The sequence below is a fragment of the Sinocyclocheilus anshuiensis genome, unplaced genomic scaffold (genome assembly GCF_001515605.1).
Source record: "Sinocyclocheilus anshuiensis isolate Anshui unplaced genomic scaffold, SAMN03320099.WGS_v1.1 scaffold989, whole genome shotgun sequence".
NCBI lineage: Eukaryota > Metazoa > Chordata > Actinopteri > Cypriniformes > Cyprinidae > Sinocyclocheilus > Sinocyclocheilus anshuiensis.
In genome coordinates this window covers 15993-33118 of record NW_015554143.1, presented here as the reverse complement: position 1 = coordinate 33118, position 17126 = coordinate 15993, and the positions used below count along the sequence as shown (strand labels likewise).

At 37.8% G+C, this 17126-nt stretch overlaps 1 protein-coding gene across 1 annotated transcript in view; it reads left to right on the top strand.

Annotated features, from left to right (window-relative positions):
- Positions 1 to 17126, top strand: part of LOC107670543 (myosin phosphatase Rho-interacting protein-like) — a 65082-nt gene that overhangs the window by 41436 nt on the left and 6520 nt on the right. The window contains exons 10-22 of the mRNA XM_016463186.1: positions 1091 to 1159; positions 1287 to 1376; positions 2085 to 2194; positions 2283 to 2823; positions 3718 to 3855; positions 5567 to 8020; positions 11281 to 11428; positions 12665 to 12782; positions 13213 to 13372; positions 15117 to 15227; positions 15307 to 15393; positions 16357 to 16519; positions 16603 to 16688. Coding sequence (XP_016318672.1) covers positions 1091 to 1159; positions 1287 to 1376; positions 2085 to 2194; positions 2283 to 2823; positions 3718 to 3855; positions 5567 to 8020; positions 11281 to 11428; positions 12665 to 12782; positions 13213 to 13372; positions 15117 to 15227; positions 15307 to 15393; positions 16357 to 16519; positions 16603 to 16688 — 4275 coding nt within the window. The remainder of the gene's footprint in view (positions 1 to 1090; positions 1160 to 1286; positions 1377 to 2084; positions 2195 to 2282; positions 2824 to 3717; positions 3856 to 5566; positions 8021 to 11280; positions 11429 to 12664; positions 12783 to 13212; positions 13373 to 15116; positions 15228 to 15306; positions 15394 to 16356; positions 16520 to 16602; positions 16689 to 17126) is intronic.

Below are 17126 nucleotides of genomic sequence, written 5' to 3'. Positions count from 1 at the left end.
AAAACAATCAACAAAAATAATCTCTTGCTGATTAGACCGCAGTAGTGTTTGGAAATAAAATACTGAATCTAAGTGCTGGGCAATATGTTGAATATTCACCATGTTTTCACAGTGATTGTACTAAAAAATATAATTCTACTAGATAACTATGGTATAATTATAAAAATATATATTAAAAAATATAAATTGCGTGCAAGCATCACAAAAGATGCAGATTTTAATGCTTTTTTGATAATTATAATTCCTAAAAATATGTTTTAGGACGTTTTTAATATTAAAATTGTTCAGTATTATTTTTATTATTTAGTATTATTTTAAACATAATATTGTGCATATATATATATATATATATATATATATATATATAATTTATTTCATTTTTTAATGTAATAATTTATTAATTGATAGATTCTAAATAATTATGATTAAATTATTATTAATTTTTATAAAAAAAAAAAATTCTAACTATCAAGCTAATGGCTTTTTCGATGTAACATTTTTGGTCAGTGATTTCCGTCTTCGTTCAAAATCGAAAATTAATTTTTCGGCTGGATATTAATGTTGGTGCATTGCTGGTATAGTGTAATATATTGTAAATCATTTATTGTATATCAAGTCTTATAAATTAAGTTCTGGCTTAACGTGCCTAAATAAGAAAAAAATTAATAAAAAATCAGTTTAGCAGTGAAATTGTCATTGGCCTCTATATTTGTTGTTCAGCGCAAGTTCTTGGTGTTAAATGCATCACATCTCTATTTACTGAAGAAGGGAATCTGCTTTCTGACTTCACGTTGATCCGAGTTGTTCAGCTCAAATGGCCTGGACTCAAAGCACTGATGCTTCTGAAGGGCAGAGCACACTTTGATCGCACGTCTTCAATAGGTCAAAGTTAAAAGCGCAGAGCCTGTCAACTTTATTACCACAGTCTTTAAAGAAGTATAAATGTCTTAAAAACCACCTACCCATACACCAGATGCATGCAGGATTCTCTGCGACCAAGAGCTCTCTGTAATGATCTGATATGTTTCATTTTTTATCGGGATTATATTTGATCTATTCTGATAATCTAATTTTATTATTTCTGTTTTAGTGGAAGAAGTATTGGTTTGTGCTGACAGATCACAGTCTACGATACTACAAGGATTCGATTGCTGAAGAGGTACATCACAGTCCCTGTAATAGCCATTTATACCCCCTGATTTTTTTGATATTTTCATTTGTCAATCAGCCTGATTGCTGTAATTTATCATATTTCTCTCACTGCATCAACGGTGTTTTGTGAGCAGGCGTCTGATCTGGATGGAGAGATTGACCTCAGTACCTGCTACAATGTTACAGAATATCAAGCTCAACGGAACTATGGCTTCCAGATTCATGTGTGTCTAAAGCTTATTTATTTTATATTTTCTTGTATTTTATGTAATGTTATTTTTATTATTTTATTGCCTTTTTTTATTTATTTAATTGTTTTTATTTTATGGATGTTTTTCTATGTATTATTTTATTTTATGGACTTTTTATTTTTGTTGTATTTTATGGATATTTTTATTTTATTTATGGGCCATTTTATGGGCCACTTAAGGATTTTTTATTTTTTTTATTTTATTTTATTTTATGGACTTTTTTATTTCATGGACTTCCATTTTATATTTTATTTTATGGACTTTTTATTTTAGATTTAATTTGGTTTCATGGATATTTTTTATTTTATTTTTTTTATGAGCTTTTTAATTTTATTTGATAGATTTGTTTATCTTATGTACCTTTTATTTTATATTTTATTTCATTGTTTTTATTTCATGGAGTTTTTATTTTATGGACTTTTTTAATTTTATATTTAATTTTATGGATTGTTTTATTTTTGTTTAATTTTATTAATTTAGATTTTATATTTTAATTTAAATTTTATTGTAATCATCATGTTATAAAGGTGTTTTTAGTTGTACATGGTTCTGATGCCTTGTGATGTACTTGTCCACTGCAGGGACAGATGTGTGTCTTTTTACTGTTTTCCAAGGGTTTGAAGTGTTTATTAATCCGAAGCTTCTTCTGATCTGTTTGTGCTCAATCTTTGCTCACACCAGACTCAAGAAGCAGTGCACACGCTCTCTGCCATGACCGCGGGAATACGCCGCAACTGGATCCAAGCGGTTATGAAAAACGTCAGGCCATCCACTGCGCCAGATGGTGCTAGGTGCGTCACCGTGCATGATGCAGTAGCACAAAAATGTGTTTTTGTCTTTAAAATATTTAAGTCTTGTGTATAAAATGTTTTGAAACAGCCAGACGGATGAACACGCTTCCTGCGGCCCGTTTGAGAGTCTCGCCCGGCCTGACGTCACGCAGGACTCCCTGTCCTCCGAAACCTCGGTAGAGCGGGAAGGTGGATTGAAGAAGAGCCGAGCAAGGGAACGGAGGCGAGAAGGACGCTCCAAAACATTTGACTGGGCCGAGTTTCGTCCCATCGCCCAGGCTCTGGCGCAGCAGAGAGCACACGAGGCCGACACCTTCCAGGCCGAGCTAACCGAGAGAAACAAGAGGAGGGAGGAGAGGCGGAGGAGGTACGAGAGCGTCACTGGCTCGTCCTTCGATCCTGCCGCTGACATCACAAAGATGGACTTCGAGAGTGGGGACGTGGTCCAGGTAGATGCTCCGCCCCCATCGGAGGAGCGGCTGCAGAGAGTGGAGGACGAGATTGAGCAGCGCTGGCAGCAGGTGGAGAAGACGCCCATCAGGGAGGAGAGGAGGGTGCCTTTGCCCTCCACACAGCACAACAGAGACGCATCAGAGCTGGAGAACCTCCTCGAGAGCTACAGGAAAGGGGTGCGGGCTTCAAAATCCAGTGCACAGTTATTCCTTTAAACTAGGGCTGTTGAGTTAATCGCACGTCAAATTGGGCTTAGAAATCACCCCCTCAAAACATCCTTTAAAGTCATTATTGTGTTAAATGAGAAACAAATTTGAAATTTTCTTTTTTTTAAATGAAATGGTGCTCTAAAAGCAAGTGAGTCATTGAATTATTCACTCAACCGTTTTGTTCAAACAAATGATTCATTCAGAAACGAAGCAAGTGACTCTTTATTAATGAGTCAGTGAATCATTGGCTCACTTGATTCATTCAGTAATGAATCACTGCTGTGTGTCACTTGGAAAACAACAACAGTTCTGCTGTGGCTTTGATTGGAACTATTTTCGTTTGCGAAATTTAAACGGACACAGCATTGTGTCTAAAATATAACAGTATTAACTTCTCGTTTATTGAACTGTGGTATCACATTTGCAGCGGTGCAGATATCGGGGAGAAACAGCACTCTTGCTGCTGTGATATTGATAAACTACTGTATATCATATGATATAAATAGGGATGCAACGATTCACGCAATACGATTTTCTCACGTAAATGAGATTTTAGACAATTTATCAATTAAAAGGTGTCCTTTTATTATTTCTCAGACAAAATGCTGCACATTTTTTTGTGAAATTGAAATATGTCAAACAAATCATAAATCACATAAATAATATAAATAAAATAAATCTCTTCATATAAACAAACTTGCATTTAAAATCAGAGGCAAGCACTGTGTCTCAACGGTGTCGCGATTCGTTTAATATCTCCACCGACTTGAATATTCACACATTTATATCGTTGAGAGTTGAAAAATGAAATCTGATGTGGCTTGAGATCATAACTTCCCTTTGTGTTTTGGATGTTGTTAGGTCGAGGAGCTGAAAGCTCAGCTGGAGAGCTGTCACCAGCAGTTAATGGACTCCAATCAGCACAAGCTGGAGCTGGAGAGTCGGCTCAAGAACGCTCTCCAGCGCGAACAGCAGATCCGTGCCGGTTACATTTCACCGGTAGGCCACATTTATGTCACAATGTTCTTAGTGCATTCATGTATTGCCTGATTGAACACATTGTGTGTCATTATTAGGAGAAAAACAAACACATGGCTTCCATCTTTATCATCGAAGCTGCAAACGCGTGCTTTGCATGTCTAGAGACCGTTGCATGTAAACGAACAGAGCTCTTTTGCCTCTACTTAAGATTCTTCTTGCCATGTTCAAGCAAAATAACATTAAAAATTTCAATTTCATACAAGCTGTATTGCATGTTCCAACATAGAAATGATTAACATTAACTGAACATGAATGAATAAATGTGCAATGATGGCATGAAAACACACTCAGAACGTAGACTCACTGTGCCCTCCGGATACACTCATACTCAATGCATATTTGAAGTTAATGGAAAACATCTACAGCATATTATTAAAAAAAAAAATGGTTACACTTTACTTAAAGCCTTTATGTGTAATGCATTATAAAAGTATTCATAATTTGCATTGTAATGCATTATATCTGTTTATAAACAATTGTAACCAAAGTTAAAATGCATTATAATATTTCAAGGTTTGGTTGTCATGTGTTCTAATGCATTACACTTTCTAAAGGTGTAACAGTGAATAGATAATGTATTATAAGTGCGGTTACAGTTATTCATGAGATCGTATAATGCATGATAAGGTACATTAACTAATGCATTAAAAACACTTTTACTAAAGGTTTTAAGTAAAGTGTTACCAATGCTTTTATTAGTAGAATTTATGCTATAGTTTAAGGTTAGAAAAATAGTTTTCAGTGCCAGATATGTCCCCTATTTGTATTTTCTCAAAAGCATTGGGTATCAGTATATCTTATGGGTGTGGAAAATTATTTCAAATGCTGTATAGTGCTACCTAAACATTGACATATGAAAAGATGCGTATGTGCATGATATGTTTCATATTTAACCAACGTTCATTTCATTTTAACCTTATTCTTGACTTCTTCCATATAGCGTGTGTGTGTGTGTGTACGTTTGTCTTTAGTGTTTGTTCAAAATATCATTGCATTGTTTTCTGAGCTTAATGTAGACTTCTCAAAATTCTTTTATTGACTTGTTTTGGCATTAAATAGCTACAGTTATTGTTTTTATTTAGGATACCTTTTCAGTATACCATAGTTAAGGCGTTTATGTATTAAAAGCAAATGTGTGGTGATTTTTATCTAAAGCATGGCATTGATCCACAAATGTGAATATCTGCCCAGGACAAATTTTTATCTCCACCAGCTAGTTTTAAGGGTTGTCTTTTATGGATTTATTTACTCACCTTTGAATCAAAAGGTCTGTTATAAACACACACAGTAGTGGTTGCTTAGTAGTTCAGGTTAAATTGTTCCACAAACGGCCTGCAGGCTTTTAACTGGATGGCATGTGACCGTTCTGGCATTCTTAGCTAGCACTAATTTTGCATCACTTACCCTAAGAAACAACTCTTTAACCTCTTAATATGCATGCACTGTTTTGATTTACTAACCTTTTTGCCATTAATTATTTTCTAGCGTTCTAATGCACCTCATTCCATGAAAGAAGCTGAATTAATTGACTCTCCCTTTAAACTTCATAGATTGATTAGACTCAGATGTGGTAATGAAATGTGAATTTTACTCAAAGTATAATCTAGCAATTGATTAGCGATGTTCATCTGTGCTGACTGTTAACCAACTGTCTGGTCCCTTTTCCAAGCTGGAGTCCCCTTTGAGTCTTGAGACAGAGCCCCAGGTGAAGAGGACTGAACTGGTTAGTTCTCAAGCTCAGAGCTTAACAAAGAAGTACCAGGAAACCAAAGAGCTCCTGCAGCTGCAAGAACTGAAAAAGCGCAACATGCAGGCACAGCTTGGCCTTTCTCTCTCACACTGCCCCGCAGAGGAACCTTACCTTTCTGACACCAAAAAACCCTCCTCTCCAGAGGTCTGTCCCTCAAACTCCATTCAGAAAACAGTCAGCTTTATGCTTCAGGATAGCGAGGGAAAGATTAGAGAGCTGGAGAGCTTGATTGATGCCAGTGAGCCTCTGACGTTAAGAGAGCTGATAAAGCTCATGCACTCGCATAGCGAATACCTTTGGGTAGAAAGCCCTCAAGGACAGGAAAGAAGTGGGTCTGTAGGCGAAATGACGCAGAAACTGTTGGAAAGCCTCAAGAACCAACAAGAGATTGAGAATGAGACCATGAGGAGAAGCTTGGAAAAGGCTGGAGACTCTATCCGAGACTATGAAGCTCGTTTGGTCACCATGGAGGGCATGCTGGGAAGAGTCCATAGGCAGAGAATGGAGAGTCCATGTGCGTTGGGTTGCTCGAGAGAAGACCATCCCAATCTGTCTCAGCAGGTGGAGTTGCTGGCGAACGAAAACGTAGCTTTGAACCAGCGCTATCAGGAAATTGTGAACCAGTTGAGAGAAGCGGATCGAGAAATAGACAGGCTGAATGCTGAGCTTTGTCGACTGTGTAGCAGCCAACAATATCCACAAGCCAACGTGAACCAGGTGCAAGAAGAGGAAAATGTATACGAGCGAGAACTCCACGAAAAGTCACAGAAGCTACAAGAGGCTCTTATTAAATTGGAGACTCTTGGTAATAGTTTGAAAGATACGGAGAAAAGATTGCAGCTTAAAGAAGCTACGCTTAGGGGTCTTGGATTTCAGGTGGCAGAAAGCCAAAATGATGATAAAGAGTTAGATGTGGAGACGGACGAACTCAAATGGCAATTGGAGGTCCTTCAATCTAAGCTTTCCGAGAAGGAGAAGCAGCTTCAAAATGCTGAGCAGGTCTGTAGAGAACTTCAGTCCCAGAATGCAAAGCATGAAGAGACAGCGAGGATGTGTAGTCGGATGCTTGTAGAGGCTCAGGAGGAAATCAGGACGTTGAAGGAGAAGGCAGGAACTCAAGGGACGTTTGGTAGTGAACCAGGAACAGATAGTGGGTGTCAAGAGTTGATGCAGAAACTCGCGAATGAAAGTGTAGTTGAGGAAGTCGCGGAAGAGTTCAAGAGCAAGTCTAAGTCTCTGAATCATCTGCTTGACTTGTTGGTAACTGGCAGTAAGACGGATTTGTCCAACACTGGCATGGACACCAATATTTCGGATGAGGATCAGGCAGGAATGATGCAGGAGATGTTTGAGAGAAGGATTCTGCATGAGGTTTTAGCTGGTTTAGAGGACTGTCAGAAAGGCTCCGAGGCCAAAGCAGTAAGAAAAGCTGTAGAACGTATGATAGTGGATAATAAGTTGCTGCTGCTTATGAATAAGCTCTCCAACCTCCAAGAACTTCAAGGTGACTCAAAACCTGCAACTTGCGCTGGAGATGGAAATGCACAGATGATGAAATCGAATATTATGAATCGGTTGCTCAGTGATGCCAGCGATCCCTGCGTCCTGAAGACTCTCGCTGAAGTCATTCAGAAGAAAGTGACATTATTGAATCAAACCGCTTCGGCTCTTAGGGAACGAACTCATGAGGAGCTCCAGTCGTTGGCTTTGACTCTGTCAAGCTGTGACTCTCAAAGATGCTGGTCTGAGTACATTCGTGAGGCCATAATGGACATAACATGCATGTGCTTTGTAGTTCTGCAGAACTCGCCAAGGGCGAAACCGTTAGACCTGTCTGCATGTGCAAGTTGTGCTGATTTGAGAGCACAGCTCGAGTCTGAGAAGCGGGTTAAGTCGAGCGTCAGTGGAGACTTAACCCACATTCAGATCGAAGGAAAACCGATCGACTCTCCGGATGAGGCCTTACAGCTTCAGGACTCAATGGCTAGGCATAAGAAAGAGCTGCGCGAATTAAAGGAGGCGTACGAGCAAGAAGCGGAGAAGCTGAGACGGGAAGTGGCCAAGGCTGGTGAGACTCTGAGACTGAGATCCGAGGAGAACGTGAAAGAGATCGACTCTCTGACGCGGTGCATGGAGAACCTGAAGAAGCAGCATGAGATAGAGTGTAAGGACTTAATAGCACGCTTCAGTCAAGAGATGGAAGAGCTGACGGACGCCGTCGAGCCTGGATCGGACTCCACTTCCCTCAAAGTACGGATCCAGAAACTCGTGTCCCGGGTGTCCGAACTCACTGAAGAAATGAACCGGCGAGATCGTGATGGGGATGCAACATTGCTGCATCTGAAATACGAGAAAGACCTGGAAAACCTAAAGGTCAAGGAGTTCTGTGTCCTTGCTCTTCTCCGTCTGTAATGACTTAATTTGACAACCTTAAACCTGATCCTTTCCCTTCCTTCTCTCATACTAACTCTGCTTTGTGGTGCTGGCCTAATATCTCTCACCAGTGATGCATGGCTGCTAACCTTTGGTGTGCATGTACGGGTTGACTCTAGTGTGGATGAGAGGAAAATATGATTATATGCAAGAAGCCATTTATAGATAATTGAGTCCAATGGCGAACCATTAAGTTTTGGAGAATGCATAACTGCATACTCCTCATGTCAGCAATTATGCAGTGAAGTCTGAAAACTTGTGTGGTTCACCTGGTTGACTTTGATCTGAACTCGTCACATTAAACCTCTTTGCCTGATTAACAGCCAGTGCTCTGCATAAATTGCTGCTTATCTTTGATGACCGCAAAATGCCAGCTGCTTAACATAATAACAAATCATGCATGACTAACTAAAAGGGTTTATTTTAAACACTTGTCTATGTAAGTACATGTGAAAGATTTGGCTCTGAGGACAGAGACCATTAAATTTACTTATGCAATATTATAATAAAACAAATTTAGTTTAATAAATTATATAAATTGCAGTTGTTGCACCAACTAAGCAGAACAATTTCCAAGTACTGACAAAAACAGCTAATGTGTTGTGCTCTGTCACTCAGTTGATGATTAAAAACACATGGATAATGGGATATTAGAATAATTTCTGTAGTTTTCTATTATATTTTGTCAGTGTGTCCTTAAAGACCAGAGCTCAAGTCAGTTCCTGGCTAGATCATTTGTTCATAACTATGAACATGAAGTTATGAGGCCAGTTTCAAATGGAGTTGGCTTTGGTGCAAAATCATTTCTTTTTTCTCATTAGAGTGATAACTTTTTTTCTGTTTATTTATTATTTGCAAAACATAATAACAGTTCAGAGTTTTATTTGTGCTTTGGTTTGCAGGAATATTTTCTCATTTTGTTTTCTAATTTAGTTTATTTTTAAAAGAGTGCTTGCAGTTTATATTTTATTTAGACTGCATCTAAATTTGTGTTTTACTACTTAAAAGATTCAATTAATTTAAGACTTAAAAACAATATGTGACCCGTGCTGGCAAAATGAGTTGGGCTAATTTTGAGCTACACGCAAAAAAGTGAAAAATGTCGAATTTGAGGTTTTCACAAAAATGAGTTCATTAAGCCCTCATCTAGTGATCCCAATGCTCCAAATAGTAAGTAAACATCTAAAATGATCATTATTTGTACGTTTTCTGAGAGGAGTACCTTTTCTCCGCTCGTTTCTCACGCTGACTGTCATCCGAAGCTCCGCATAAAGGCACTTCCGGCAGCGAGATCCCGGTACATATATACAGAATTACAGTATTTAAGTATTCACACAAACATAATCTGTTATGTCTTAAGTGAACGTTTGGAGAACTGTTGGGGAAAAACAACATTATATTAGATCCGTGCATTACAGTGGGTCTTAATTAGGGTTGGGTATCGTTTGGGTTTTTTCGATACCGGTGCCAAACCAATACTTTTAAAACAGTTCCGGTGCCTAAACAGTGCCTGAACCGATGCTTATTAAAAAATAAATAAATAAAAATTCCCCCAAAAATTATGGATTGGCCATTAGCACTATAAACACATCATGTCTGTTTCATGCATACTGGACGCCAGAGGGCGCCTCAGATGCTCTCATTTCCCGAGTTGTGCTTTTAAGTCGGAATGTGAAAACAACATGGACACTCGCATTACTACAAAGATTTGTTGGATTTGTATTTTTAGAGCTTTCCGACTTGAGTTTACATGAATTTTCTCAGTCAGGAAATTATTTTTCACATGCCGTGCCAGTGATGATGCTTCTTACGTCCGTTTCGGAGAACCAGAGGACTAATATTTCAATCGAGCACTCAGGCATGGCACTGAAATGAGGCACCGAAATCTGCGTTCGGATTCGGTTCTAGTACATACCGGTTACATAGGTACCGGTGTCATATTGGTACCGGGTTTCGGTACCCAACCCTAGTATTCATATCGGCCGTCTGTCTCATTAATGTCTCATTAATGTGAATCTAATGATAAAAGAAAAGAGGGAGTCACTCGCTGATTGAACTGCTTTTGTAGTTTTAATAATCAGTTTATTTGCAATGAACACACTAAAGGGATTTTTACATTTGATTATTTGTTTTTCTTACTTGAATGCTTCTGTTTAGATGTAAAATGGAAAAAGTAATGCATTCTTTTTTTCTTTGTTTTACTAATTTTTTTTTTTTTGCATTTCTTATTTATAATAACAAAGATAAAATAAAAAATAGCTATATTGTGACTATTATTAATTATTATTAAGAAAAGAACTGGAGGAAAAGATGCAACGTTGCTGTGATTTTGCTTTGGAACCTTCAGAAAACTTTAACTCGATTTTTCTCAAAATTGACTTTGCTGACTCTATCGACTTCAAACAGGTGCAGCTCAGTCATTTTTCATCCGATTCCAACAAACCATACATCATTCTGAAGGTCTTTTACAGGAAAATGTGAAAAGATTGCTCATTGTGACTGATTTTGCAAGCACAGATCACATATATAATGTAAAAAATAAATTTGTCATCAGTACGTGCTTCTGAAATTAAACTCCATGTTCATAAATGGTAGCTCTAATCCTAAAAGTGTCTTTGTATTGATGGCAAATCTTACAAATGTAGGGATGCTGCGTTTTTGGAGTTGAAAGTTCCAGGGCCTAATTAAATTGGAATTAAAGTCAATATATAGAGACGAGCATATGTAGTGCCCCCAAAACGTACTTGGACATTTAAGCTACAAATGTTTGAATTTCAATCCACTGAAAGCTGTGTCTGCAAACAAATGCTAAGCTAGTTTTGCATTGACTTTTAACTGGTGTCAATGTGATTTTAGTGCATGAAATCTCACAGTTCAACATGATCCAGCAGCATTTGTCAACCACAAAGTGTCCAAATCTCAAGTTTATACAGTATATCTGCATTCGTTCTGTTTTCTTTTGATGTTTTGTATCTAATCCAGTGATATTCATGCATTGAGTCTGGCTGAAGTGTCCAAGTTTTTGGGATGAACACACAGTCCCATCACAGCGTGTGTGTGTTTGCATTACGTTATGTTACGTCCCCTTCATGCCATCGTAGGTTATTAATATCTGGCTTTGTGTGGACACCGTTCTGTGTAAGTGTTGTCCTTGTCAGAGTAGAAGTGGACTTGAATCGATCTGAACGATTTCCCTACAGGCGACGTGTGAACGAGGCTTCGCCGCCATGGAAGAGTCTCACCAGAAAGTGATCGATGAGCTGCAGAAAAAGCACCAGTGGGAACTGGAGAAACTGCAGGAGGAGAAGGAGCGACTGCTGGCGGAGGAGACCGCAGCCACCATCTCTGGTTAGTGAGGACGAAACCTTACCTGTTACTCCGCATTGGCTTATTAGGTTTGCATTGAAATTTTATGAAGTAAATGCTTACACTTTTTGTAATATGTCTCTAAATGTTTGTATCTCGGGGAGACGTCACCCTTTTAGGGGTATAAATCAAGATATAAAAATATATACATAGACTCAGATATATATAGAGGTAGAGAAACAGACATATAGAGATTTTGTGGCTTGTGTTTTAGAAAATCAAATCTTTTTGTAATCTTGACAAAAAACACATACTGTATTGTTGGAAAGGTCTGACAGTCAAGGTGCCATATTTGGTAACTGTTTGGTAATAGAAGTGATGTGACAGAAATTGTCAATAAAAAAACAATAGAGTTTGGGTGTCACCCAGTGGTTATTTTCGGTATAGTGGCCAAACAAAATCTCACAATTTTTGTGATATCAACTTCAAATTTGGAACATAACTTTGTTAGACATATGGCTTTGATTTTATAGCAATTTTAGAGTGCAACATATTTTATTACATATTTATTTTATATACAATTAAAAAAAATAGTATACTGCATTATCTTTACTGTAAACTTAAACTTCTATATCTTTTTTATACTTTCTTTTTTTTTTTTAAATGCACTCACTTCAGCAATAATCTGCTATGTGTTTTCTTTAAAAAGAGACCAACCTTAGGTCTGTATTCCAAAGCGTTCAGGAATTACAACCATGTTATAACAAGCATTGATAAACAAGTGTTCTGTTTCCAGTGAATTTAGCGATATAAACATTAAAATCCAAAATAAGAGTCAAGTTTTGGGGAAAAAAAAAAAAATCGCCAGTCAAAAATGACCTGCCTTTTAAAAATTGCTTGTAAATCTCTCATTATGCTATATTATCATCACTATTTTTATCAACTTGTTTATTTCAATTAACACAGGTTTTGTATTTCTTTTTGGAGCTGATTGATTGCCTCGTTGATCTGAGCTGATGTTTGTGAGTGAATAAAGCATTATTTGTGGATAATTTCGGCAATATTCACTCAAAAACTGAGGACAACCAGTTCCAGAAAGAAACACAAAACCTGTGCTGATTGACAGAAGCAAAGTTGATAATGGTAATAATATAGCATAATCTCAATGAAAATGTCATAATTATAAATGCATATAGACACAAATCTAGAATAACCTTTTTTTCTGTTTTTAAGACCCATTATTAATAAACAGCGTTTTTAATGTTTTTCTTTGATTAGCTATCGAAGCAATGAAGAATGCACATCGGACGGAGCTTGAGCGGGAGCTGGAGAAAACACGCAAGGTCAACAGCAACACAGAAAACGCAGACATCGAGGAAATCCACAAACAGCACGAGTCAGTTGCTACTCCTTTAACGCCATTTCAGCCTCGTAATGCAGTCAAATGCAGCGCAGCCGCACCTTTGCATTCTTTTGGGAAGTAAACAGCTGTCTCTTCAGATTTAATTGCTTGAAACAAGTTTACACGGCCACACCTCCCATCTCGCTCTTGTGGCACATTTCTTGTAACATCACTGTTAAAGCTGCGATATGCAAATAAGACTTGCAAATAATACTGCTTTAATTGGAGTGGATAAAGGGTTTAAAGCCTGGGGCAACGCAGCCAAGATGCCAAATCTGGAGTGATTGCACAGTTTCTTTCTTTGTGCACATGCTCGTAATCTGCCCTCGAGCTCTTGGCTGTACTTCTGTCTAGACATAAAGGCCTTGCTCTTTTATCATCACATTAAACTGAAAGGAAAAACGCATGTGCATTTGTGTTGCAGGGAAGAGCTGATGTCGTACCAGAGGGAGATCGAGGTGTTGTCGGAGCAGTACTCGCAGAAGTGCTTAGAAAACGCTCATCTGGCCCAAGCGCTGGAGGCCGAGAGACAGGCGCTCCGACAGTGCCAGCGGGAGAACCAGGAGCTCAATGCACACAACCAGGTAACCGCTGCTAACCTCAGTGACCAATATTATAATTCGTCCACAATATTTTTTCGCTTAGGGCCCTATGATGCCAAATTTTGAATGAATAAATCCAAAGTAGGTCAGTGCACTTCAGTCAGATGGCGATATGGACTGGTGTCTGTAAATATTTAACTGCAAAAAGACTATTTAAATTGAAATCCTGCGTGTTCTGCGTGTTGCTATGTGAATGAATGAATGCGATGTCGTCTGCCGTCTCACTAAATGAGGACGTAGATACATGAACACATTTGACTGTTTCATTTGAGAAAAACTACCGGCACATCATACACACACACACACACACACAAAACTCTTCACGGCAAAATAAAAGTTGGGTTAACTTGAAATTGTGACAGACATATATTGTATAGTAGAATGTGCACTACCAGTCGAAAGTTTTTGAACAGTAAGATTTTTAATGTTTTTTACAGAATTATCTTCTGCTCATCAAGCCTGCATTTATTTGATCAGAAATACAGAAAAAGCAGTAAAATTGTGAAATATTTTTACTATTTAAATGGCTGTTTTCTATGTGAATATCTGTTAAACTGTAATTTATTTCTGTGATGCGCAGCTGTATTTTCAGCATCATTACTCCAGTCTTCAGTGTCACATGATCTTCAGAAATCATTCTAATATGCTGATTTGCTGCTCGAGAAACAAGATTATTATTATTATTATTTGAAACAGTTGAGTAAATTTTTTTCAGGATTCTTTGATGAATATAAAGATCCAAAGATCAGCATTTATCTGAAAAGTTTAAAAAGGTTTTGTAACATTATACACTATAGCATTCAAAAGCTTGTTTAACAATTAACCTGTTGTGCAGCACTTAGTTTGCAAAAAAATAAAAATAAAACATTGGAGAGGTTTAATTTTCATTTGATTCAAAGATTAATTATTGATAATTATTGTTTCATGCTATCATTTGATTACCAGAAAAAAATACATAACATAGAATTAAAAAAATTATAATTTTGATTATTAAATTTGGTTAAAAAAAAATGTCAGAATTTGAGAATAAATAAACGTATTTCATAGGGCCCTAAAAATGTGATTTTTGTTAAACTTTTAATAAATTGTCATTAACTTGTGTAAATTTCATGGTTTCAATTAATTAGACATGCGTTTTAACCAATCAAATGTAATTTAACCATTAAAACAAAGTTAGAAAAATTAAAATAGAGGAAAAATAGTCTAGAAAAATTCAAACGGAATTTGGAAAAAAATAAAACGGATTTCATAGGGCCCTATTCACTAAGAAAAACAAGACAATAACTAAATAAACAGTTTTGAAAGATAAAGAAAGCAGAAAATATGATGACCTTTTCGTGAATTAATAAAAATGAGACGATTTGGAAAGAGAACTGAATTGAGTTCTCTTTCGCACTTGAATGGACAAATTTGCACAAAATGATGTCTGTTTTGGCGAGTATTCACATAAACACGATGGGTTAAGTATTAAGTGAATGTAAGCAGCTGTGAGAATATCAGAAGTGTGTCAGTATATTGGATCCGTGCATTACGTCTTAAAGTGAGAGAAGCCTAATAAACCTGATTAATGTTAATCAAACAACAAAAGACAGAGAAATCCCTCACTGCTCTTTAGTAGTTTTAATAAGGATTAAATCGAAACTAAATGGTCAGCATGACCTTAGAGCAACTGAATCGACTTCAGACGCACAGAAGGCTTGATTTGGTCTGTTTGTCTGTCGTGCAGGAGCTGAACAACCATCTGGCGGCTGAGATCACGAAGATGCGCTCGATGGCGAGCGAGGACGGCGGGGACGCTGGCGGGGGCATGCAGGGGAAGGAGCTGTACGAGCTGGAGGTCTGCTGCTTCCCTTCATGCCTCGCTCGTTCTCCACAGCATGCTGCGAATGAGAAGCTGATCACGCTTGTGTTCACAGGTGATGCGGAGGGTGAAGGAGTCAGAAGTGCAGTATCTGAAGCAGGAGATCAAATCTTTAAAAGATGAGCTCCAGACTGCCCACAGAGTAAGTGCTGCACCTTCATTGTGAGGAGTTTTAAAATCAAGATTTTGAGACCTTTTCCAAGACTTTTTTTCTTAATTAAACAAGCTGCGACACAAGTTTAAAAATATGTTTTATTTAGTAAATGCATATGCATTGCATTTGGTTTATGCACTAATATTGCATCAATACATGTGTTTATATTTGATTTTGCAGATATGATAAGGCAAAAAACATAATTGTGCTGCTACTAGAAAAATGTATATACATTGAAAGCGTTAATGTTCTTAGTCTTTCCTTCTCGTGACGAGCAGCCCAGAGAGCGTGTGAGTTGAATTAAATTCCAAATACAGTTTGTGTAACTAAAATACCAATAATAATATATGCATTATGCGGGACTTTTAATTATAAACATGCCCGAATACACTGGGACTCTTATTTTGAAATGCCAGTATTACTACTTCATTGCTACAGTGTAAATACCGTAACACAAACACTGGCGTAATTCATTGTCTAAACGATCAAAATCAGCTGCTTGACATAAATGTGTAATATTCGTTGATTGAATTCGAACTGAACTTGCAGCACTCGTATTTATTTAATTAAATCATTGTCTTTTGTTTAATTGTTTAATAAGATTAATCATCACATTAGGAGGTATTCCCATTCCTGAATTATTCTGGACGCAGAAAAACTACAATTTTAATCAATAATTTTTTATAGAGTATATACCAAGTTTAGTCTTTTTTTTCTAAATTGAATTTTATGAAATGTGTGTATTTATTGTATTGTTTATTAAATGTTGTATCTGCCATATAATATAGCCTGTGAAGCTGACATGGCAATTTAAATACAACAAACTATTTTTGTACCCAAATATATGACCTCCTAAAATGACCATAATTTTGATCAAACTGAATTTTAACGCTTTTTAAAGGACCCCGTTGTAAGAATGTGCGATGATTAATGTGCCGTGTCTCTTTATAGGATAAAAAATATGCAACGGATAAATACAAGGACATCTACACGGAGCTGAGCATCGTACGGGCCAAAGCGGAGCGCGATCTGAGCCGCCTGCGCGAGCAGCTGCAGAAGACCCATGATGCACTGGGGCAACCCACGCTGGAGGACGTGGAGCGCGGTGGATACGGTACGAGCCTCGCCTCGAGATCAACCCACGCTCAGATGCATTCACCTGCACGTTATGAACCGGCTGGCTGTCATGTCTTTCAGATATCATGAAGTCAAAGAGCAACCCTGACATTGTAAAGATGGCGGCCGCCGCGGCCAAATGCTCCGAACGCACCATGAGGTCAAAGGTAGGTTTCCAGACACGCGTTCAGCCTTCTGATGTTGAATAAGAGTTAGTTAAAGGGATAGTTCACCCAAAAATGAAAATGTGATGTTTATCTGCTTACCCCCAGGGCATCCAAGATGTAGGTGACTTTGTTTCTTCAGTAGAAGATAAACATCACATTTTCATTTTTGGGTGAACTATCCCTTTAAGCCCACACTGCCACCCTCAGGCCAACACGCTATTGCCTTTAACCACAAATACAGCGGACTGTGCTTGTGAACAGTCAGGAGCTGAACTGTGTGTGTGCTGTGTTTTCTTGCACAGGAGAAAGCCTGGTAGGTAGCGGTAAGACAATGACTTTGTCACATTCCCTCCTCTAACACAGTGCCGTGTGTGTGTGTGTGTGTGTGTGTGTGTGTGTGTGTGTGTGTGTGTGTGTGTGTGTGTGTGTGTGTGTGTG